This window comes from Rhinopithecus bieti, unplaced genomic scaffold (assembly GCF_001698545.2).
Source record: "Rhinopithecus bieti isolate Rb0 unplaced genomic scaffold, ASM169854v2 scaffold_32072, whole genome shotgun sequence".
NCBI lineage: Eukaryota > Metazoa > Chordata > Mammalia > Primates > Cercopithecidae > Rhinopithecus > Rhinopithecus bieti.
The window spans coordinates 169,426-191,512 of NW_016813565.1; the positions used below are offsets into that span (position 1 = coordinate 169,426).

A 22,087-nucleotide genomic window follows, 5' to 3' on the forward strand; every position below is an offset into this window, starting at 1 on the left:
ACACTGACCCGAGGGCAGCCGCAGGGCACTCCAAGGGCCACACCTGCCTGGTGTGGCTGAGGGAAGGAGGGGGCAGGGCAGTGGGCAGGGGAGGAGACAGGGAGCAGCAATGAGGCCTCCTCTGGACCCTGGAGTGGAGCAGTGCTCCCCAAGGGACGGCACTAGCCTCCCTCCTAGCATGGCCTGGGAGCAGCCCTCAGGACCCAAGCCTGCCATGTGCACACGCTGGTGCCCAAGAGTCTACCTGCAGGTGGCCGCTTTGCAGAAACTGGCCTGGAGCACATGCTGCTGCAAAGTTGGGTTTCAGGGTGAGGCGTCCACACTGGGCCGGCTCTGGCTGTTACCGAGCATGGGAGACTATCACTGTCACGCTGCAGCCCCGGGAGCAGCCCCATCTGGGGAGGAGACCCAGACCCACCCCTCAGGGGATGACAGGAGGGCTGAGGGCAGGGCAAGAGCCGGCCCTGCTGGCCTCAGGTCCCGCCCTGCTCCAGCACAAGCCTCTATGGGGCTCGGTGAGAACCAGGTTAGGTCAGGATGGGGTGATGGTTCCTTAGCCAGTACCCAGAGGTCCTGGTGCTCCCGATGGTGCCAGGACCAGGGCCTGGCATGTGCAACTGCTGCATAGTGGCAGCTCCTGTTTCCCTGACATGGCCCAAATGGGACTGTCATTTTCCTTTTTCTTTTGAGATGGAGTCTTGCTCTGCCACCCAGGCTGGAGTGCAGTCACCGGATCTCGGCTCACTGCAAGCTCCGCCTCCCGGGTTTATGCCATTCTCCTGCCTCAGCCTCCCGAGTAGCTGGGACTACAGGCGCCCGCCTCGTCGCCCGGCTAGTTTTTTATATTTTTAAGTAGAGATGGGGTTTCACCGTGTTAGCCAGGATGGTCTCGATCTCCTGACCTCGTGATCCGCCCGTCTCGGCCTCCCAAAGTGCTGGGATTACAGGCTTGAGCCACCGCGCCTGGCCTGGGACTGTCATTTTCCAAGCTAAGCCCCCATCAATTCCTGGGTAACTCTGGCCCAGATCATCCGGTGTTAGTTCTGCCGGCTGCAATGCAGGCACAGTCCTCAGCAGGGAGCAGAGTCTTTGGGCAGCCTGTCCTCACGCCTCTGCAGCTGTGTCCACAACTCTATGGGTGCCAGAGGCTATCACGCACTGCGTGCCACTTAGAGGTGGTGGTCAAGGAGGGTGCTGCCCCCGCCCCTGAAACGCCAGAGCAAAGTGAGCAGAGTAAGCCCTGCCCAGATGCCTGGGGAAGTTGACCCTACCTGGGGGTCTCCTGCCTGGCTCCCAGCCTGTGGGCTTTGTGCTGTCTGCAGGTACCCACAGCTCCCGAGGACAGTGGTGGGATGGCCTTCTTCCAGGGCCACACCAGACCTGAGGGCCAAAAGGTGCCCCCACTCTGTGAGGGGCCCAGGGAGCCTGGGTGTCCACCCGCAGTCAGGCTGTGTTGCCCAGATGTACCTGGGCCCCCAGGAGACAACATGGGCCCTGGAGACGATGTGGGCTGCAGCTACAGTGGTGCAGCATTGCCCGGAGTGCTCCTCACGACAGACCCCCTCACATTGCCAGCTGCTGGCACTAGTGGCGCCGAGTGCCCCTATCACAACCCCTCTGGATGTAGGGACAACAGTAAGGGGCTGACTCAGCGCTCAGGAGGGACCAGAGGCAGCAACACCCCTGCCAAGGACACTGCCAACAAACTGCAGGAAAAGCTGCCCTGAGCCTCTGTACAGGGCCCAGTGCATGGGACCAGAACCTGCTGAGCCCAGCCTTGGGCCTGGCACACTGGGGCTGGCGTCAAAGTGGTGGTCAGAGGCAGGACTGTGCTGAGGTAGCTCCCAGGCAGCAGAATGCCCAAAGGAATCTGTGGAGCCTGGATACTGCCTGCCCCTGCCATGCTGGCAGCTCCCCACCTTCCTGCAGGAGCCTGGACACGAGGTGCTCACAGGCTGCTCCCACCCGTCCTCCCCTGCCGCGGCCACTCCGGCTCGGCAATTCCCCTACTGCCTCCTGCCCTCCCACCCTGACGTTAATGACCCGTCAGGAGCCCTGACACGATGTTGTCTCAGCACCCTCAGCCTCCACCCCAGACACGAGGCTGTCTCAGTGCCCCCACGCCACCCCAGACATGAGGCTGTCTCCTGAGGAGCCTCTGGTGCTGTCTCACTGCCTACCTAATGCCCTGAAACAGAAATGAGTTACGGCAAATCTGATTAATAGACCCATTCTCCCAGGATGAGTGAGAAGGCTGGAAGCTGGCAGACTCTGTCTCCTGCTGAGACACCCCTCCCCTCAGAGGGTAATGGAAGGTCAGCCCCAGCAGGGTCCTCTGCCCACTGCTCAGCAAGGAGCCCCCCCAGGCAGGGCCTGGGATTGTCCCTCAGCCAGGAGCGCAGGCACCTGATCCTCCCGCAGAGCTGGGGCCCCTCAGGGGCTGTGCAGACGACAGGTTCCCCACAGTCTTGGGGACATCCTTACCCCCACTGCAGTGCCCCTCCCAGCCTCCCTCCACGCAGCTCCTTGTCCTCCTGCTGCTGCCAGGCCTCCCAGGAGGAAAGCAAACAGAGGAGCCTCTCGGACACATCCAGTGAGGGGCACACTGAGGGGTGCTGGCTGAGGGAGTGGGGTCTGGGCACCAGGATTCAGTGGGGAGCACACTGAGGGGTGCTGGCTGAGGGAGTGGGGGGTCTGGGCACCAGGAAACAGGACTCCAGGGCTCTTCTGGAGCCTGGGCCTGGGAGCAGTTCCAGGAAGAGCCTTGGACTGCTGCCTCCCAGCCAGTGAGTCCCTCAGAGCCCAGTGGGAGGAGCGGCGGGGCTGCAGAGGCTGGAGCCACCCACAGGGGCAGGACCTGTACGGGCTCCAGGCTGAGGGTCCTCTGAGCCCCTGGGCGGGAATCCTGCCCTACCCCTCATGGGCTCTGCCTCAACAATGTCCCTTCCCTCCCTCAAACTTAAGATGTGTGTGGGGACGCTGCCCCGGGTTGGCAGAGCCTGGACCTGCAGCTCCTCTGCCCACAGCAGCAATGGGATGAAAGTGCCATGGCTGCTGCAGGGGACACCATGGAGCCTGAGCTCAGGCCTGGGCTCTTAAAGCACAACCAGAACTATTTCAGGTGGCAGGGTCGGGGAGCCGATTCCAGAACCTACGGCTCGCACAGAAGGCTGAAAAGCTGGACAGCTGCCACAGGACTCTGCTGTCCAGGCACCTGCGGTAGAGACGGTGCCAGCCTCACTCGCTGCAACCAGTGGAGTGAGAGGAAGCCACCTGTCCCGAGCACATTGAGGACGCCCCTACCAACATCTTGGGCAGCAGTACTGCCCCCCGCCATCTTGTGGGGCAGTCGCCCACTCTGGCAGAACAGGAAAGGTGGCTGTTTCAGGTGAGTTGGCTGGGCTGCTTGGGCAGGACCAAGGAAGAGCCATTCCTCAGGGCTGTGGCCAGTACAGTCCAGGCGGGGGAGCACTTTCCGTCACTCCCTCCAATCCTGGTCAAGTGGCCCACGGGGAGTGGGAACCCGCACGGGTCATGGGAGGGCTGGGCTCTGATGTGGCAAAAGGAGGCGTGAGGGAGTGCCGTGGCCGCCTCCCAGTGGTGTGGACTGCTGCAGAGCCTGGGGGCCTGGGAGGCATTCCCCAGAGGCCACCATGGCAGTCCACACCATGGGTCCCGGCCATGCTCAGGGACACCCCCAGGAAGGTTCCCCCATGTTCAGTGAGGAGTTTCTGCTTGTGTCCAAGTTCAACCTGCTGTCACCACCTGGGCCATCTTTCTCTTGCCAAGTCCTCATGAATGAGGGTCCTCGAGTTCCTCTGACCACCCAAGAGAGGCATCAGGGCCGGTGCAGCAATGAGTTCAGAGCCGGCTGCATGCCACAGGCTGCTTCCACTTTTCTGAGCAGGTGTCCATCTTTTGTGCGGCCCCATCCCCAACCCAGGCACAGGGACTGTGGAAGGAAGGCCCTCCCCAAACCCCTGGTCTTTCCTCCAGCCTCCTTCAAACACCAGGGCCAGGAGGAGGGCCCCCCACCACCACCTGTGCCCACTCACACGCGCTTCTGGCTTAGCAGCTGGTTCCAGACCTCCACCACGAAGCCATCAAAATGCTGGTTCTGAAAGAAGCAGTCACAGGTAAGGAGGGCCTGGAGGTCCAGGAGGAGGAGTGGAAAGACAAGAAGCCTGCCACCTCGGCCCACATGGTCAGGTTGTAGCCTGGTCACTCATGAGGCAAGACCCAAGCCTGGGCTGTATGCCCAGAAGTGCCTGTCTAAAGGAGGAAGTGTGGGGGTCCCAGAGGAACAGGAGTGGAGGGGCCAGTGCTCTTCTGCATCCCGCCCACACATGTGCCTCCCCCAACTCCACCCCGGGGGCATGGGGGCTCCCTGACCCCTGCAACCCAGACATACTGGCAGCCAGCAGGGCTGGGTCCCCTCCCAGGAGGGTAGCAGGCAGCTGGGCTTTGCCCAAGGGAAGCACCCTGGCCCAACAGACAGGTCTCCCATGCCTGGGACCTCCAGAGGAACCGTGGTCAAGAAAGTGAGGAGCAGCCTGAGCCTGGCTGATGCTGCCTTCCCTGGAAGACGGGGGCCGCACCAGAAGGTGCCCAAGGAAGAAGCCAGAAAAGCCGAGTGGAAGCCTCGCAGGAGGCCCAGCCAGACGGCCAGGTGGGACCTGGGGGGGCTATGCTCAGAGGCTGGAGCAGCACACAGGCCTCACCTTTGCCACCTGGACCACGGTCTTGCTCAGCTCCTCTATCTCATCCTCACTGTCTAAGACATTCCGGAAATCATCGTAAGTCCAGTCCTCAAACAGGAGCCGAGGCACTGCGGTGGCAACAGACACACATGGGGGCCGTGAGTGGGAGATGCTGGAGGCTCCTAATGCTTGCTGCCTCAAAAGGGCATCCCCTTGGCCTCCAGAGGGAAGTGAGACCAGACAGTGAGGGGCAGGGAGGCCACCTGGAGCAGCCACGCGTCCAGAGAGGATGTCCCAGAGCCTCACAGGCTGGAGAGGGAGGGGTGGTGGGGAAGGAGCGAGCAGATGCTGACAGTCCTGATATCCTGACAGCAGCTCCCCACAGGGCTCCGCATGGTAGTGGCCCCACCTTACAGGAGGGAGGCTGGGACAGACTCCAGCTACTCCAGCTCAACCCTGTCACCTGCTTCTAGCATCCCCCAGAGTCTCTCCCTCAGCAACTCGTACTCTTAATCCACTGCCTCTGAGGTTGCCACTGGACGTGGGGACACATGTCTCCCCATCCCCAGCCATGAGCTACAGGGGCACAGGTGAGCCAAGGTCAGCATCACCCTCAGGCCGAGCCCAGGGCTTGGTCCCAGCTGCCCTGATAGGACTCATCAGGTGAATGAAGGAAGAAATGGAAGGGAGAACAATGAAGGCAATGACACTGGCCAAGGAGGTGCTGGCTTTGGAGGGCCATAGCCTGTGTGGGGAGGAGAGCCCAGGACTCCAGCCAGACCAAGGGCTGTGAATGCCAGGCCAGGCCCAGCCTCATCTCGGAGCAGTCAAAGTAACCTGTGCCGCGGCAGCACAGCTGGGTGATCAGGAACATGTGGAGACCCCAGCGCCCACTTGTCCACCCTCGGAGGTCGTGCCATCAGGGCCTTCACTCCTGGCCTGCCAGACTCACCTATGTGCAGGCCCTTGGCATTCTTCCTGATGGCTCGCATCCACCCTGTGGGACATGGAGGGGACAGTCAACAAAGGGACGCGCGCCCAGCCGGAAGACCCAGCCTATCTGAGGAGGAAAATGTGGCAGCTGCACCATACGCAATGGGAAGGACGGGGCGGGGAGGCAGGTGTGAGAACCCACCCCTCCCTGGCCCAGGGCTGGCCCTCCACACTCCCTTTCTGACCCCAACTCTCACCCTTCTGGCCAAGGTCCCCTCCTGACCCTGCAGAGAAGCTCTGAGCTTGCTCTCCCTGAGCTGGGACAGATAAGAGCCTGTGGCCAGCCAGGGGGACAGGCAGTTGCATCCCAGGGCCTGGGGAAGGTCAGGGTTTCTCCGAGCTGAGGGATGGCCAGACCCGCCAGGCCCTGACACTGGCCGACACTCCATCACCTCCCCACGGTTCTCTCAGTGTCAGGGAAAACCACTCCTGCTCTCCAAACTCCAAAACTGGCTAACACTTCCCCTGCCATTTCTCTCTGTCTGAGACCAAATGTAAGGTGTGGCCATGTAAACTTGGGCAGATGTCATCAGGATGTGCCATCAGGAGGCAGCCTCTGCCTGAACCCCACCCTCCTCCCTGGCATTGAATGAAAATTGCTGAGAGGGACAGAGGAGGAGAGGCCAATGGCCTGTGCCCTTTACGGCCCAGAGGCCGCCCGAGTCATTGTAGAGCCCGTCCTGCTCATGCTTGTGTGCGGCCCAAAAGAGAAAGGGAAGGCCCATCTCACAGCCACCTGGACCACGCAGCAGAGCTGGGCACAACACTCTGAGGCACCAACCTGGCCTTGCAGAGGATCCCACAGTGGCAACCACCTCAGAAACCCCCTCCACCAGGCCTGCCCTGCTCCACTCCCCTTCCCACTCAGGACACCAGCCCACACCATGGGCCTGCTCTCCAGGCTTGGCCACAAGGGGTGAGGGCAGGGGCCTCACGGCCATCACACTCACACACCCACTGTCTCACACTTAAACATGTCCATACTCACAGTCACATTTAACACTCACAATCTCTTCTCTCCCACATCATCAGTCTCACACACACTCACATTCACACTTAAATCACACACACACACTCCCATACCGAGACACCCACAAAGAGAGACACACCCATTTACACACACCCCTGCTCTCACACTCACACTCTTTTCAGCCTGTGGGGCAAGCACAGTCAAGCAGGAAGGATGAGAACCTTGGTCCACGTCGTGGAGGCCCGTGACCTCAAACATCTCACGGCCACGTCTCTTCAGCTGCAGCCAGACGGGCGAGATCTGTGTGAACTTGCTCCCAAAGACCTTGGTGACATCGTAGCCATGGCTGTTCCACTGGCAAAAGATGGAGACATGAGATGGAGGACGGGTGAGTGAGCGCCTGCCTCAACATGGTGCTGTCATTCTGGCGGCTCTGGACATGCCCAGGGCCGGCCAGTGTAGACAGATCTCAGCCCGGACTGACATCAGCTCCTGGCCTGGGGTATCCTTCTCCCACTCTGGACTGCCACTCACAGCCTGGGACCCAGGCCACGACATCCCTTTCACCAAAAGTGACCAGTGCTTGTCTCAAGCCCTGCCCAGAGCTAGTGCACACCACTGCTGCAGGCTGGCAGCTGGGAACAACAAGAGAAGAGGACGCTGGGTGTCAGAACCCACCCCTCCCTGGCTCAGAGTTGGCTCTGCACACCCGCTTCCTGACCCCAGACAACCTGAGAGCCCACCTTGGGATTCAGGAGGAACCCACAGAGGTCACCACACCACAGCAAGCCACTGGAGAGACCCCCAAGGCCTTACACTCTGCCATCTCCAGAATGGCACCTCTCCCACTGTAGCCTCACAGCAGTGACAGTCCCGGGAGATCGGAACACAGACCCCCATCACTGACTGGCCAGAGGAGGCCACCGCGGGGCCAGGGCAGCCCGCCTGAGCCTCAGGACCTCCCTCTGCACTGCGAGGGCCCCAACTTACTGGAGTGACATAGCCCAGTACGTCTCCAGCAAAGTGTCTGTCCCGGGCCTTTGCCGAGCAGTAGCTGCGATGCTCAAGAACCACGCTCTCAGCTTTGAGGTCCGTCACCACCAAACCCCGGTCTTGAACTGGCTTATCTGAAAACTGACTCTGAAATAAAAGCAATGAGACAAAGCCATCAGCCATCTGTCCTCAGTGTAGAACACAAAACCCCACCCAGCAAGCCCTTTCCATTCAGCCAGCAGCCGAGTCTCTGGATCAACACAGTGCTGCTGACCTGGAGACGCTGCACGTAGAGGATCGAGACCACAGCAGGCAATTCAATTCAGAAGGGCTCTGGCTATCAACAGACACTGGCCGACTGTACAGGGCCTTTCCCACCCTTGCTCCGAGCCGGAAGGCACGCAGGCAGCCAGACAGCTATGGTGGCTCCCTCCTTGCATGTGAGGGTGGATAGTCTTGCACCAGCTCTGGCCACTTTATACCCATCTGGGCACTCCAGGGCCACACACTTTGCTGGACAAGAACATGCCAGGTGGGCTGGGTGCGGTGGCTCACACCTGTAATCCCAGAACTTTGGGAGGCTGAGGCAGGTGGATCACCTGAGGTCAGGAGTTGGAGACCAGCCTGGTCAACATGGTGAAACTCCATCACTACTAAATATGCAAAAATTAGCCAGGCATGGTGGCAGTCGCCTGTAATCCCAGCTACTCGGGAGGCTGAGACAGGAGAATTGCTTGAACCTGGGTGGCAGAGGTTGCAGTGAGCCAAGATCGTGCCACTGCACTCCAGCCTGGGCAACAAGAGCGAAACTTCATCTCAAAAAAAAAAAAGAACATGCCAGGCACACGCCACCATGCTGGCCAACCACTGCCTGCCACCGCCCCCACCAATGCAACCCTGCTGGCCAACCACTGCCTGCCACCACCCCTGCCAATGAGAGTCTTTTCCTGCCATGTCACACCTCCCCCTACTCCACCTCTGCTCCTGGAAACCTTCCATCCAGTTATCAACTCGTCTCTTCTGTCCACACTCTGAGGCCTGGCTCAGCCTTCCCTTGACCTCGCCCCAAGAGGCTCCGTGAGAGAGAGATTTCCACTGCATAGTTTATTTGCCCCCAGACAGCACAGAGAGCATCTGCCAATCCAGGACTAGGTCACAGGAACCGTCCTGTGGCAGGGTCTAGCCAGCGGCATGGGGACTGCTAGGACTGAAGGGTGGTTCTATGAGTTTACACCTTGAACATGCAATCCCAGGGCCATCCCAGGGGAACACCCCAAAAAGCATGAGGCAAACACAGCTCAAGGCCATGACACAGACGGCAAGATGAATATGCAGGTGATATAAGCAAGAGGTGGAGGACGGAAATTGGCAACTGGCACATAAAACAAGCCCCATGTGGGTGAGTGGGGAGGCACCCTACCCTCAAAACTTGGCTCCAGAGGCTGCTCACTCAGAGGCACTGACTGGCCAGAGCACCAGAACCACACAGGCCGCCCACCAGCTGCAGGCTCATCAGGTACCTTTGTGAGGAGCCAAGCCCCTCGAGCCTCCTGACTCACAGGCCCCAGTGGACAGAAAGGAGAAGAGGATGATGGATCAGCCCTCAGCCAGGACAGTTGCCTCAAGTTCCCAGGCCACCCCTACCTTCTCCAGCAGCGTCTTTGAGGCGGCTTTTTTGGCATCTGACTTTGACAGCGTAGTATGAACAGGGCTGCAGGCCAGAGCAAGCCAGAGGAGGTTGAAGAGTGTCCGCATGGTAGGTATGTCACAGGAGGGTCCAACCTCGGGGTCCAGAGGGCTGCAGGGAGAGCAGAGCACATTCAAACAACCAGTAGAGACAGGCAGCACATGGGCAACCCCTTTGCTGAGGGGACCACTTTCTCCTAATAGGGCCTGGGTCCTCATGGCACTGGGCGAGGCCTTGGCCACTGGGACACAGCCTTGCCCTGGACCAGCCCTGGTGGCCAGAGTCCATTCTCCAGTACTCCTGGGCCTCCTGACTGAGCCACCAGTTCCTCCTAGACACCCAGAAAAGAGCTTCCTCACCATCAGCCACAGAGCCCTCCCCTCACAGTCCAAGGCCGCCCTGACCACCACTAGCCATCTAGGAGAGCATTGGTCCCCACCTCCTCCTTCAAACCCAAAGAAAGCCAAACCATGGTAGGGCTTAAGTGTAAAATAATGAAGTCACAAGCTGGGCCATGTCGTGGCTCACACCTGTAATTCCAACACTTTGGGAGACTGACGTGGGAAGATTACTTGAGCCCAGGAGTTCGAGACCAGCCTGGGTAACATAGTGAGATCCTGCAAAAATTAAATATTTGGGCCGGGTGCAATGGCTCATGCCTGTAATCCCAACACTTTGGGAGGCTGAGGCAGGCGGATCACCTGAGGTCAGGAATTCGTGATCAGCCTAACCAACATGGTGAAACCCCACCTCTACTAAAAATACAAAAATTAGCTGGGTGTGGTGGTGTGCACCTGTAGTCCCAGCTACTTGGGAGGCTGAGGCAAGAGAATTGCTTGAACCCAGGAGGCAGAGGTTGCAGTGAGCCAAGATCACGCCACTGCACTCCAGCCTGGGGGCAGAGCAAGACTCCATCTCAGAAAAAAGAAAAGAAAAGAAAAGAAAAAAATCGTAGACTCAGAGAAGCCTACGATAATGACGACGATGGTGGTGATGCCACATAAGTACTAAGAGAAAATACAGGTACCCATTTATGCAATGTCAGGGTAGAGAAGGCTTTTCCAGCTCTATGAGCAACGGGACAGATGAGGAAAGAAAACACCACTGGAGTAGAACTACATACAAATGTAAGACTTTCATTCAGGAAATAAAGAAGGAAATGTGAAGACAAATAATAAACCAAAGAATATTTGGAACATACTTGACAATAGTTTTCTACCCATAATCTACTCATAACATGCAAATAAATCTCACAAATCAAGAAAAGGCACTTGAATAAAAAATGTCCCGGCTGGGCGCGATGACTCAAGCCTGTAATCCCAGCACTTCGGGACGCCAAGGCGGGCGGATCATGAGGTCAGGAGATCAAGGCCATCCTGGCCAACAACGTGAAACCCTGTCTCTACTAAGATACAAAAAATTAGCCAGGTGTGGTGGTGCACGCCTGTAGTCCGAGCTACTCAGGAGGCTGAGGCAGGAGAATCACTTGAACCTGGGAGGAGGAGGTTGCAGTGAGCCAAGATTGCGCTACTGCACTCCAGGGTGGTGACATAGCAAGACTCCAACTGAAAAAAAAAAAAAAAAAAAAAGTCCCACAGCCGGGCGCAGTGGCTCACACCTGTAATCCCAGCATTTTGGGAGTCTGAGGTGGGCGGATCACCTGAGGTCAGGAGGTAGAGACCAGCCCGGCCAATGTGGTGAAACCTCACCTCTATTAAAATACAAAATTTAGCCAAGCGTGGTGGTGGGCACCGCAATTCCAGCTACCCAGGAGGCTGAGGCAAGAGAATTCTTGAACCTGGGAGGCGGAGGTTGTGGTGAGCCAAGATCTTGCCACTGCACTCCAGCCTGGGTGACAGAGTGAGACTCCATCCCCGCCAAAAAAATGTCCCACTATAAAAATATCAGATGAAGCCGGGCGTGGTGGCTCAAGCCTGTAATCCCAGCACTTCGGGAGGCCGAGATGGGAGGATCACGATGTCAGGAGATTGAGACCATCCTGGCTAACACGGTGAAACCCCATCTCTACTAAAAAGTACAAAAAATTAGCCGGGCGAGGTGGTGGCGCCTGTAGTCCCAGCTACTCGGGAGGCTGAGGCAGGAGAATGGTGTAAACACGGGAGGCGGAGCTTGCAGTGAGCTGAGATCCGGCCACTGCACTCCAGCCCGGGCGACAGAGCGAGACTCCGTCTCAAAAAAAGAAAAAAGAAAAAAAAATCAGATGAAAAGAGGCATAACACAGAGACACCCAGAGCCCCAGAAATGAGCAGCTTAGCCTGATTAGTGACAAAGAACCGAACAAACCCTGAAATAAGACGACATCTCCACACGCTCTGTGAAGAAGTGGAAACAGTGATGCTATCACAGGAGCTGGACAACAGTGACTCTGCTGAGCTGTTAGTGGAAATTCAAGTTGAAAAAGCTTTTTTGGGAGGCCAAGACGGGCGGATCACGAGGTCAGGAGATCGAGACCATCCTGGCTAACACGGTGAAACCCCGTCTCTACTAAAAAAAAAAAAACTACAAAAAAAACTACAAAAAAGAAAAAGCTTTTTTGATGACAATCTGGTCATGAATATACTTTGCAACATGTACTTCCTTTTTTACTTATTTTTGTTTTTTCTTTTTCCAACATGCATTTCCTTTCTTTCACAAATTCCACACTGGGGGAATTTCTTTCTTTTTCTTTTTTTTTCTTTTGAGATGGAGTCTCGCTCTGTCTTCCAGGCTGGAGTGCAGTGGCATGATCTCGGCTCACTGCAACCTCCACGTCCTAGGTTCAAGTGATTCTCATACCTCAGCCTCCCGAGTAGCTGGGATTACAGGCGTGTGCCACCACATCTGGCTAGTTTTTATATTTTTAGTAGAGATGGGGTTTTGCCTTGTTGGCCAGAATGGTCTCGAGCTCCTGGCCTCCAGTGATCCGCCTGCCTCCCAAAATGAGCCACCATGCCCAGCCATGGGGGATTTTCCACGTATGTAGAAAACATGAGGATGTTCATGGACCTGGCTTTCCCAGATGCTGGAACACAGACAGGCACGGCCATGCTTGTGACGTGCCAGTCAATGAAGACACTACAAAGCAGCACTGACACAGTGCAGTCCCACAGAGAAAGCATGTAGGGAGGGGTGCTAAAAATCAAATGATGTGCCCTTAAGGTGGAAGCTTAAGAAACAAAACAAAAAAGTAACCCAAGAGCGGGGGCTCATGCCTGTAAACCCACCACTTTGGGAGGCCAAGGCGAGTGGATCCCCTGAGGTCGGGAGTTCGAGACCAGCCTGACCAACATGGAGAAACCCCGTCTCTACTAAAAATACAAAATTAGCCGGGTGTGGTGGTGCATGCCTGTAATCCCAGCTACTCAGGAGGCTGAGACAGGATAATCACTTGAACCCAGGAGGCAGAGGTTGCGGTGAGCCAAGATCGCGCAACTGCACTCGAGTCTGGGAAACAGGAGCAAAAACTCCATCTCAAAAAAAAAGAAACAAAACAAAAAATAAACGAGCAGGCTATCTGGAATTACCGGTCATTCTGTTTCTTCTCTTCTGCTTTATCTGTATCTTCTGGTCTTCCTGCACTAAACTTTTATTATACTGTTTACTTTTAGGTTCTACGGACCACCAACAAATGTGATTCTATTTTCTGGCTGGGCGCTGTGGCTCACGCCTGTAATCCCAGCACTCTGGGAGGCCGAGACAGGCAGATCACAAGGTCAAGAGATCGAGACGATCCTGGCTAACATGGTGAAACTCCATCTCTACTAAAAATACAAAAAATTAGTCGGGCATGGTGGCGGGCGCCTGTAGTCTCAGCTACTCTAGAGGCTGAGGCAGGAGAATGGTGTGAATCTGGGAGGCGGAGCTTGCAGTGAGCCGAGATGGCGCCGTCTCGAAAAAAAAAAAAAGTGATCCTACTTCCCATCTTTCACTGGGGTTGGGGGCGGCGGCAGGGGGAGCTGAACAACTACCACAGCCCAGCCGGGCTGTTAGTCCTTCATGAAGCTTCGGGACACTGCTGAGAAGAAGTTCTTGGCTAGTTTCACAGCTCTGGCAGCACAGATCCCTCTAGACCAGCTGAGGGGCCCACACAGCCTGGGCAGAGACAGAGACCTGAAAGGTGGGGAGCTCAGCCCAACCCACTACCCAGCAAGTGGGCACATGGCCTTCCCCTCAGGTCACAGGGTCCTGAGGATATGGGAGCTCAGGCCCAAGAGGCTCCGGGAAGCCCAGCCAGGCAGGTGCACCTGTCAGAAGATGCTGCCAGAGCCAGGCCTACCACAGTGCCTACCCTCCTACTCAAAAGACTTCCCGGCCAGGAACCTGTTTTCACTCCCTCTGAAACCGTCCCCTTGACCCGCTTCCTTGTGCAGAGGCACACACTGTCCCACTTTGCCCTGTCTCTTCCCTGGGTGAGACTGGTGCTCCTGGTGCAGACTGAGGGGACTGTGGCTGCCCCTGGGCAGGGATTTTGCATGCTTTGGTACCCAATACACCCACAACACACCTGCGTGGGAAGAACGCGGTCCTAGAGCAAGGTCGACCAGTGAAGCTCCCCCACCTAGGAGGCAGGGAGCCACGAGACAGCCTGACCTGCACGCTTACGGGGAGTCAGGAAGGGAATTCACAGGGCAAGCACAGCAGCACCCAGTACATGGAGCCACAGGCAAAGCAGTGAGTGCTTCAACAGCCACGGCAGTTCCGAGGGCTGTGCAGAGGGAATAAGAAGGCCCAGGCACAAATCACCACCCTGTGCCCCAACGCCCAACCTCTCCAGCCCTTCTCCTCAGTGACACATCCCAGAATCACAACCAAGGGCAGCAGCCTGCTGTCACCTGCCCCTAGCCCCACTATCTTTCTGCTGCAGCTGAGGCTTGGTCTGAGTCAGCAACAGCCCCAGGGAAGGAGGGGGAGGGTTCTGGCCACGACACAGGGAAGACGGCCCAGAATTACTTGCCTGGCCAGGCTGCAACGGCGGCTGCCTCAGTTCCCAGGCACCCAGTCTTTGACCCCAGCCCATTCCATGACCACTGGCTCCTTCTCTGTCTTCTGGGTGGAAATCTGGGTCAGGGACGAAGGAAAGGAACGAAAAACCAAATGGGTGGTTCTCCAGGAGACTGGCTCAGGAGTAATTTGAGGGCACACTCAGGTACCAAATGACCAACCACTATGGGGCTGGGTCTCTGCCCCTACCTGCCGTCCTGCAGATTTGAAACAGGGCCACTGTCCACCCACCTAGAGGCCCCTCTGCCTATGACCTCCCTGCCCCCCAACCTGTGATTTCACACTTCAGGGAAGGAAGAGGAAAGTGTGGAAGAGGAAGACAGTCCTGTCAGCATGTGTCCAGCAGAGGGGGCACTAGGAGAACCTGACTGAGCACAAGGCCAGGGCCGGTACTGCCCCTGTCCACTCACACTCAGCTCGCCAGCTCAGCGATGAGGTGCTCGGATACAGGCTGCTCACAAATGCTGGGCTGCTTCTCTGACTTGCCATGGAACTTTCCAGACAACGGCCCCAGGGAGATGGTGTGTGTGATGTGTGAGGGATGCTCACACTGCAACCAGGTCCTTGTCTGGGCTTTGGTACCTCCCCGGCTCCCCACTGCTCACCGGCCGCTCTGCTCTGAGGCCTGTGAGGACACTCTCCATCATGCTCTTCACGTAACACAGACTCCCAGGCTCGCACACACTTTGTTCCTGCATCAAAACGTGTTTTTTCCCCAAATGCCAACGACCTTCCCTTGGGCAGAACGGCTCCGCACACAAAGGGAATGTGGTGTGTTATGAAGAGGCACAGGCCCCGACCCTGGTCATCCAAAGTGGTCCCAAAAACCATTCTGTAACAAGCTAAGGTGGAGAGCTACTGCTCCCACTTTCCTGCACTCCCAGTCCGTAGGCCCAGGACCTCCTCGGTGGTGGTGATGGAAAGGATGGGAGTCACAGCAGGGGCTTTCCAATGCTTTTCATGGAGACCAGCAGTAAGAAATGCACTTTACATCACAGCCCAGCACACGTGTATGTCATGTGTGCACACGTGTAAAGCGACAGCAGCCAATCAGAGCTAACTCCATTCTGTGATGGACACACTGACAACTCCTGTTCTGTTGTGTTTTGAAGAACTGGTGTATGGTGGCTCCGGCCTGTGATCCTAGCACTTTGGGAGGCCAAGAGTTCTTGACTGGTTTTGGCAACAAAGCAAGACCTGGTCTCTACAAAAAATATTTTTCTGCCGGGCGGATCACCGCATCAGGAGTTCAAGACCAGCCTGGCCAACATGGTGAAACCCAATCTCTAAAACAGAATTAAAAAATTAGCTGGGTGCAGTGGTGTGCGCCTGTACTCCTAGCTACTCGGGAGGCTGAGGCAGAAGAATCCCTTAAACCCAGAAGCGGAGGTTGCAGTGAGCCGAGATCGCACCACTGCACTCCAGCCTGGGCGACAGGGTGAGACTTTGTCTTAAAAAAAAAAAAAAATTCTTAGCTGGGTGCGCTGGCGCACACCTGTGGTCCCAAGTGGCTAGGAGGCTGAGAGATGACTTGAGCACAGGAAGTCGGGGCGGACGGGCGGGCGGGTCACCCTCCAATTCCGACAGTCTAATGGAAGCGTCAAGGTCTGGGGCTGAACCAAGGGTGGGATCCGGTGTGATGCGCCCGCCTTTCGCGGGGACCGCGTACCCCTCAATGGGAGGGCAGCCCGCCTGGAGCCCTCCCGCCTCTGCTCCCCCGGGGGTCCTGGGGACCCAATGGCCACCACTTTGCCACACGAGCCGCGCGCTCACACACTCCTCACCCGCCGGCCACATCCCTTGTCTGCGCAGTCAGGCCCCTTCCACCCAGCGCGCCTCGCTCTCAGGCTCGCTCGCCCTAGCGCACGCGCTCCACCTCCCACTCGCGGTTCCCCCGACACGCGCCCGCGTCCACACTCGCCCTCCACCCCCGCCTCGCTCACCCTCGCACTCACAGCAACCTTCTCTCACCCTCGCTCACCCTCGCTCTCACACCCTCTCACACGCCCCCTCACACGCTCTCTCTCACGCGCCCGCGCGGCGTCGCCCGCGGCCCCATGCCCGTCCCGACCGGGGCCGAACCTCGCTGCCCGGCGCGCCCACTTCACGAAAGGGAAACTGAGGCCGTGCAAGGAGGAGAAGCAGATGCCGGCCGCCGCGGGGCTCACCTGCATGTCAGGGAGGCCTGACGGCCACACACTCACAGCCGGAAGACGCTCCAGCGCGCCGGAAGTCCCGCCCCAGGCGCCCGCGCGCCGCCGTCGCGCACGGCATGCTGGGACGGAGAGGGGCTGGGCCGGGACTGGGGACGGGCCGGGGCGGGGCCGGACCCCGGGCCAGGGGCGTTCACCTGAAACTCCTCTAGTGCTCGCGCTGGAGCCGGAGCCGGCTCCCAGGTTCCCGGCCCAGGGGGCACTAGGTTCCCAGCGCCACGGCTCCTGGGCAGGCCTGGTGCCCTCGGCGTGGGGCCGCACGGGGCCTCGGGCTCCAGGGCCTCTGCCCTGCTGGGCGGTGCCGGGAGAACCCCGCGGTGGGCTCCGCCCCGGCACACTCCTCCCGGGACCCGGAGTCCCCGCCAACTCCGGCCGCACCGCCGCCTGGGTGGGCCATCTCCATCCCCAGGCCGATGGCGCCCACGACGCAGTCTCCAGCGGGGACGGCCCGAAACGCGCGCTCTCTCGGTCCGCAGCCCCGCCTTGCACATTGCACAAGCCGGAGCCCCTGGAGGCAAACCGAGTTCCCGACTCAGCCCCTCGTGCTTGGATGAACGCGCGCGTGGCCAGCACTTTCGGTAACCGCGCATTCTACGCGGCACAGGCTGTCCGACCGCCACACCCAGCCCTAGCCGTTCCCAGCGCAGTTTCCTGCAGAAAACCGCGCGGCCGGGCCCCACCCTGCCCCACTCTGCCGTTCCCGGGCCGCGCGTGGGCTCCGAGACACCCTGCACGGCTGCTTCCCCATTTCTGCTGCTTGGGAGCTTTCTCCTTAAACTAAGCTTTGTTCTTTCTTTCTAGTCACGTTTCCTTCTTTCCCTTCCCGGTATTTTCTGCCAGCTGACGCCCAAGCCTTTCCTAGAAGGGGCTGGGAGCAGCATGCAGTGCGAGGCACGTCCCCCACCAGCTGTGGGCTTTCACCCAGCTCAGCACTAGCTCTCAGCAAACGGCTTGGATGGTGGCCTGACACCTGACCTTTGGGGGTGAAGACCTAAAGTCGGCAGAGCTCTGGAAAGGGTCCCAGTAAGCTATGGCAGTGTCCTCAGGGACATATGCGTAGTCCCCGCAATGCTAAGGAGGCCATGCAACTTGTCTTAGGAAAGGCGCTTAGCCATTTTAGGATCACATTGAAGTAAGAGGTCTTTGGCGCTAAAGAATTGCAGAATCGATCGGGAGCCACCGCCTTTAATCCCAGCACTTTGGGAGGCCAAGGCGGGTGGATCACTTGAGGTCAGGAGTTCCAGACCAGCCTGGCTAACATGGTGAAACCCTGTCTCTACTAAAAATACAAAAATTAGTCAGGTGTGGTGGCGCACGCCTGTAATCTCAGCTACTGGGGAGGCTGAGGCAGGAGAATTACTTGAACCTGGGAGGCGGAGGTTGCAGTGAGCAGAGATCACTCTGCACTCCAGCCTGGGTGATAAAGTAAGACTCAGCCTCAAAAAAAAAAGAAAGAATTGCAGAATCTACTTAGGGTTCACTCTGGGCCAGAACTACAGACCCCAAGAGCAGATGGGGCCCGCAGATGGGAGGATAGGAAGCCCAGAGCTAGGCCCCTCTGCAGAGCTCCCACCGTGTCGGGTTCCTGGGGTAGTCTTGTCAGTTGCCAGCACAAAGTGGTCCGCCTCCCAAACTGCATAGTTTGTGCCAATGGGCCCTGTGTACCTGGATTGAAAACGGACTTCTTTAGGTGGGCACCCATCTTTTAGCCTCAGGAAGATGTTGAATGAGACATACCAAGATTTAAGAGAATCAGAACCAAAGTGTTAGCATTCATGTATTAAGTGAAACTTGAACACATTTCGTATTTCATGTTTTTGGAACATCTAAGATAACTTGCAGTTTACCACGTTGTATGAGTTTTTAGCTGGGTGCAGTGGCTGACCCCTGTAATCCCAATGCTTTGGGAGGCCAAGGCAGGAAAATCACCCCCCCCCCCAAAAACAGTATTACAATGAAACAGGGTTTCACTCTGTCACTCAGGCTGGAGTGCAGTGGATCATGGTTCACTGCAGCCTCCACCTTCTAGGCTTAAGCAATCCTCCTGCCTCGGCCTCCCCAAATGCTGGAATTATAGACATGAGCCACCTCACCACGCCAATGCATGAGTTACTGAAGCACCCAAGATTCTGTTGTCAATTCAGACAACCTAAAGCATGCAAAAAAACCTAAAGCATACAAAAAGGAGTGAAAAGAGACTTCATTTATAAATTGTTTGAAATGTTGAAAATTGCTTGAGTTTGTAGATGGGACCGAATATTATGCAGAAGCCCCTTTAAAGTGGCCACAGGCCGGGCGGGATTGCTCAAACCTATAATCCCAGCACTTCGGGAGGCCAAGGTGGGCGGATTGCCTGAGCTCAGGAGTTCAAAACCAGCCTGGGCAACATCTCTACTAAAATACAAAAAATTAGCTGGGCTTGGTGATAGGCACCTATAGTCATAGCTACTTGGGAGGCTGAGGTGTGAGAATCGCTTGAACCGGGAAGGTAGAGAATGCAATGAGCCGAGGTTGAGCCACTGCACTCCAGCCTGGGCAACACAGTGAGACTCTGTTTTAAAAAAAAAAAAAAAAAAAAAAAAGCCGGGCACAGTGGCACCTGCCTGTAACGCCAGCATTTTGGGAGGCCAAGGCAGGTGGATCACTTGATTGCGGATTACCTGAGCTCAGGAGTTCAAGACCAGTCTGGGCAACATGGTGAAACCCCACTCGCTACTAAAAATACAAAAAAATTAATCGGGCATGGTGGTGTGCACCTGTAATCCCAGCTACTTGAGAGGCTGAGGTAGGAGAATTGCTTGAACCTGGGAGGTGGAGGTTGCAGTGAGCTGAGATTGCGCCATTGCACTCCAGCCTGGGTGACAGAGCAAGACTCCATGTCCCAAAAAAAAAAAAAAAATGACTATAAAGTCTTCTAGGCTTACAAAGGGAATAATAGGGGTTTGTAAAATTGAACTTAACAGGTTAATAAATTGGGTTTTGAATTTATAACTTCAATGTATTGAAATTAAATTTTAATAAATCAAATCCTAACTGTTGAAATGTAATGTAAATCCAAGCATAACCACCTTGCCCAGGCACTAAACCAGCCCTCAGTCCCCATTCCCAACCCTCCCTACCAGGGGTGGGTGTGGGGTGCTCTGGCGGAGGTCCAGGCTCTGCCCTGTAGGCCCAGGTCTGACCTGCCCTGAAGCCCTCCTGCTTGCCCACGGCTTGTCTGCAGTGGGCATGGGGGGACAGAGGAGGGCAGGGGCAGCCCGGTGGGGTGAGGAGGCCTAAGGCCTGTAGAAATGAGTGTTTTTGCTACCGACTGGATCCCTGGCTCCTGCTTTGGGAGACCCCATGCCTTACCTGGCATGTTCCTGGGTCCCCAGCCTGAGGATACCTCTCAGAGACATTCTCAAAAGCACTGGAAGGCTGAGAGTGGTGGTTCACGCCTGTAATCCCAGCGCTCTGGGAAGCTGATCACTTGAGCCCAGGAGATCAAGGCTGCAGTGAGCCGTGATTGCACTGCTGCACTCCAGCCTGGGCGACAGACAGGACCCTGTCTCAAAAAAAAAAAAAAAAAAAAAATTACTCACACCTGGTTGTTGGAGGTGCCTGGTGGCTGTGAGGTCTTTGGGGCTGGGTTTTCGACTTCCCCGGGTTGGCCAGTGCTCCCGGGTGGGGTCGCAGGCAGCTCTGGGCGACTCCTCATTTGCGGAGTCAGCATAGGCAGGGCCCTTCTCGACAGTGGCAGCCTCGTGACTCTGTCCTGTTCTAACTAGGAGACCTTGGCCTGGGTCACCCAGAGGGCAGGACCTGGGCCACTATTGCTGACCACGTCCTGTCACTCCTAGGCCTTGAAACATTCCAGTTTAGAGGCCGGAAGCCCAGGAAGAGAAGGACACACACCAGCACTCGTTGCTGCCGAGCCCTCCCCACCCGTGGATGGAGACATCCTCTCTGGGTGCTGGGATAAGCAAATCCAGGGCCAGCAGGAGGGAGAAGTGGCACACTCATGCCCGGCGGAAGCTTCTGGATCCAGTGCCAGAGCCAGCACAGCAGATCTCTGTCTGTGTCCCACGTGTGGGCCGCTGTTGGCCTGGTCAGCACTTGCCAGTGACAGTTGCGTGTAGGTGTCTGGTTGGCTGCCGGGCTGATGCTGAGCCCCGAGGCAGGCATATGTGGTGGTACATGGCCCTAGCTGTGTGTATTTGCCTTTTGCAAAGGGCTGTGCGTCATGGCATCATCGTGGGTTTCATGCTTCTGTCTGTCACACAGCCAACTTAAAGTACCGCAAGCTGGCCGCGTGTGGCGGCTCACATTTTGGGAGGCTAGGACGGGCAGATTGCTTGAGCCTCAGGAGTTTGAGACCAGCCTGGACAGCGTGGTGAAACCTCGCCTCTACAAAAACATTTATAGATTAGTTGGTCGTGGTGGTGCGTATCTATAGTCCTAGCTCCTCGGGATGCTGTGTGGGAGGGTCATCTGAGCCCAGGGAAGTGAAGGTTGCAGGGAGCTGTGATCACGCCACTGCACTCCTGCCCAGGTGACAGAGCCAGACCCTGTCTCAAAAAAAAAAAAAAAAAAAAAAAAAATCTGAAAGCAAAGGGGAGGGGCCGGCTGCCTGGCCTTGATGAGGTCAAGAGGTAGCATTTCTCCATGGTGGTGGGTTGAATGGTGGCCCCCGAAAGCTTCTCTAAGTCCTCGCCCCCATACCCATGAATGCAACCGTGCAACTGTATCTAGAAATAGGATCTCAGCCGGGCACAGCGGCTCACACCTGTAATCCCAGCACTTTGGGAAGCTGAGGCAGGTGGATCACCTGAGGTCAGGCGTTCAAGACCAAGCCTGGCCAACATGGTGAGACCCCATCTCTACTAAAAATACAAAAATTAGCCAGGCATGGTGGCATGCACCTGTAGTCCCAGCTACTCCAGAGGCTGATGCAGGAGAATCCCTTGAACTTGGGAGGTGGAGGCTGCAGTGGGCTGAGATTGCGACACTGCACTCCAGCCTGGGAGACGGAGTGAGACTCTTGTCTCAAACAACAACAACAAATAGAAATAGGATCTCTGCAGAGGTAACCAGGGTGAGGGTCTTGGGATGAGATCATTCTGGATATAGGGTGGGCCCTAAATCCATTGACAGAGGTCCTTGTAAGAAGAGAGGGAAGGTTGGGCACAGTGGCTCACGCCTGTAATCCCAGCACTTTGGGAGGCCAAGGCGGGTGGATTACTTGAGGTCAGGAGTTCAAGACCAGCCTGGCTAACATGGCAAAAACCCATCTCTACTAAAATACAAAATTAGCTGGGCGTGGTGGCACACGCCTGTAGTCCCAGCTACTCGGGAGGCTGAGGCAGGAGAATCGCTTGAACTCAGGAGGCAGAGGTTGCGGTGAGCCAAGGTCTTGTCACTGCACTCCAGCCTGTGCAACAGAGTGAGACTCCGTCTTTTTTATTTTTTTGAGACGGAGCCTCGCTCTGTCGCCCAGGCTGGAGTGCAGTGGCCGGATCTCAGCTCACTGCAAGCTCCGCCTCCTGGGTTT

The 22,087-nt window shown here is 56.9% G+C and overlaps 1 protein-coding gene across 1 annotated transcript in view; it reads right to left on the reverse strand.

The window, feature by feature from the left end:
- The window catches only part of CHID1 (chitinase domain containing 1), a 45,397-nt gene extending 24,948 nt beyond the window's left edge, over nucleotides 1-20,449 (reverse strand). Inside the window, exons 1-8 of the mRNA XM_017848633.1 lie at nucleotides 20,139-20,449; nucleotides 9,301-9,454; nucleotides 7,654-7,803; nucleotides 6,885-7,017; nucleotides 5,653-5,697; nucleotides 4,722-4,828; nucleotides 4,056-4,117; nucleotides 3,252-3,299 (exon numbers count right to left, since the gene is read on the reverse strand). Of these exons, the coding sequence (XP_017704122.1) occupies nucleotides 3,252-3,299; nucleotides 4,056-4,117; nucleotides 4,722-4,828; nucleotides 5,653-5,697; nucleotides 6,885-7,017; nucleotides 7,654-7,803; nucleotides 9,301-9,454; nucleotides 20,139-20,269 (830 nt within the window). The 5' untranslated portion in view covers nucleotides 20,270-20,449. The remainder of the gene's footprint in view (nucleotides 1-3,251; nucleotides 3,300-4,055; nucleotides 4,118-4,721; nucleotides 4,829-5,652; nucleotides 5,698-6,884; nucleotides 7,018-7,653; nucleotides 7,804-9,300; nucleotides 9,455-20,138) is intronic.
- Nucleotides 20,450-22,087: the final 1,638 nt, after the last annotated feature.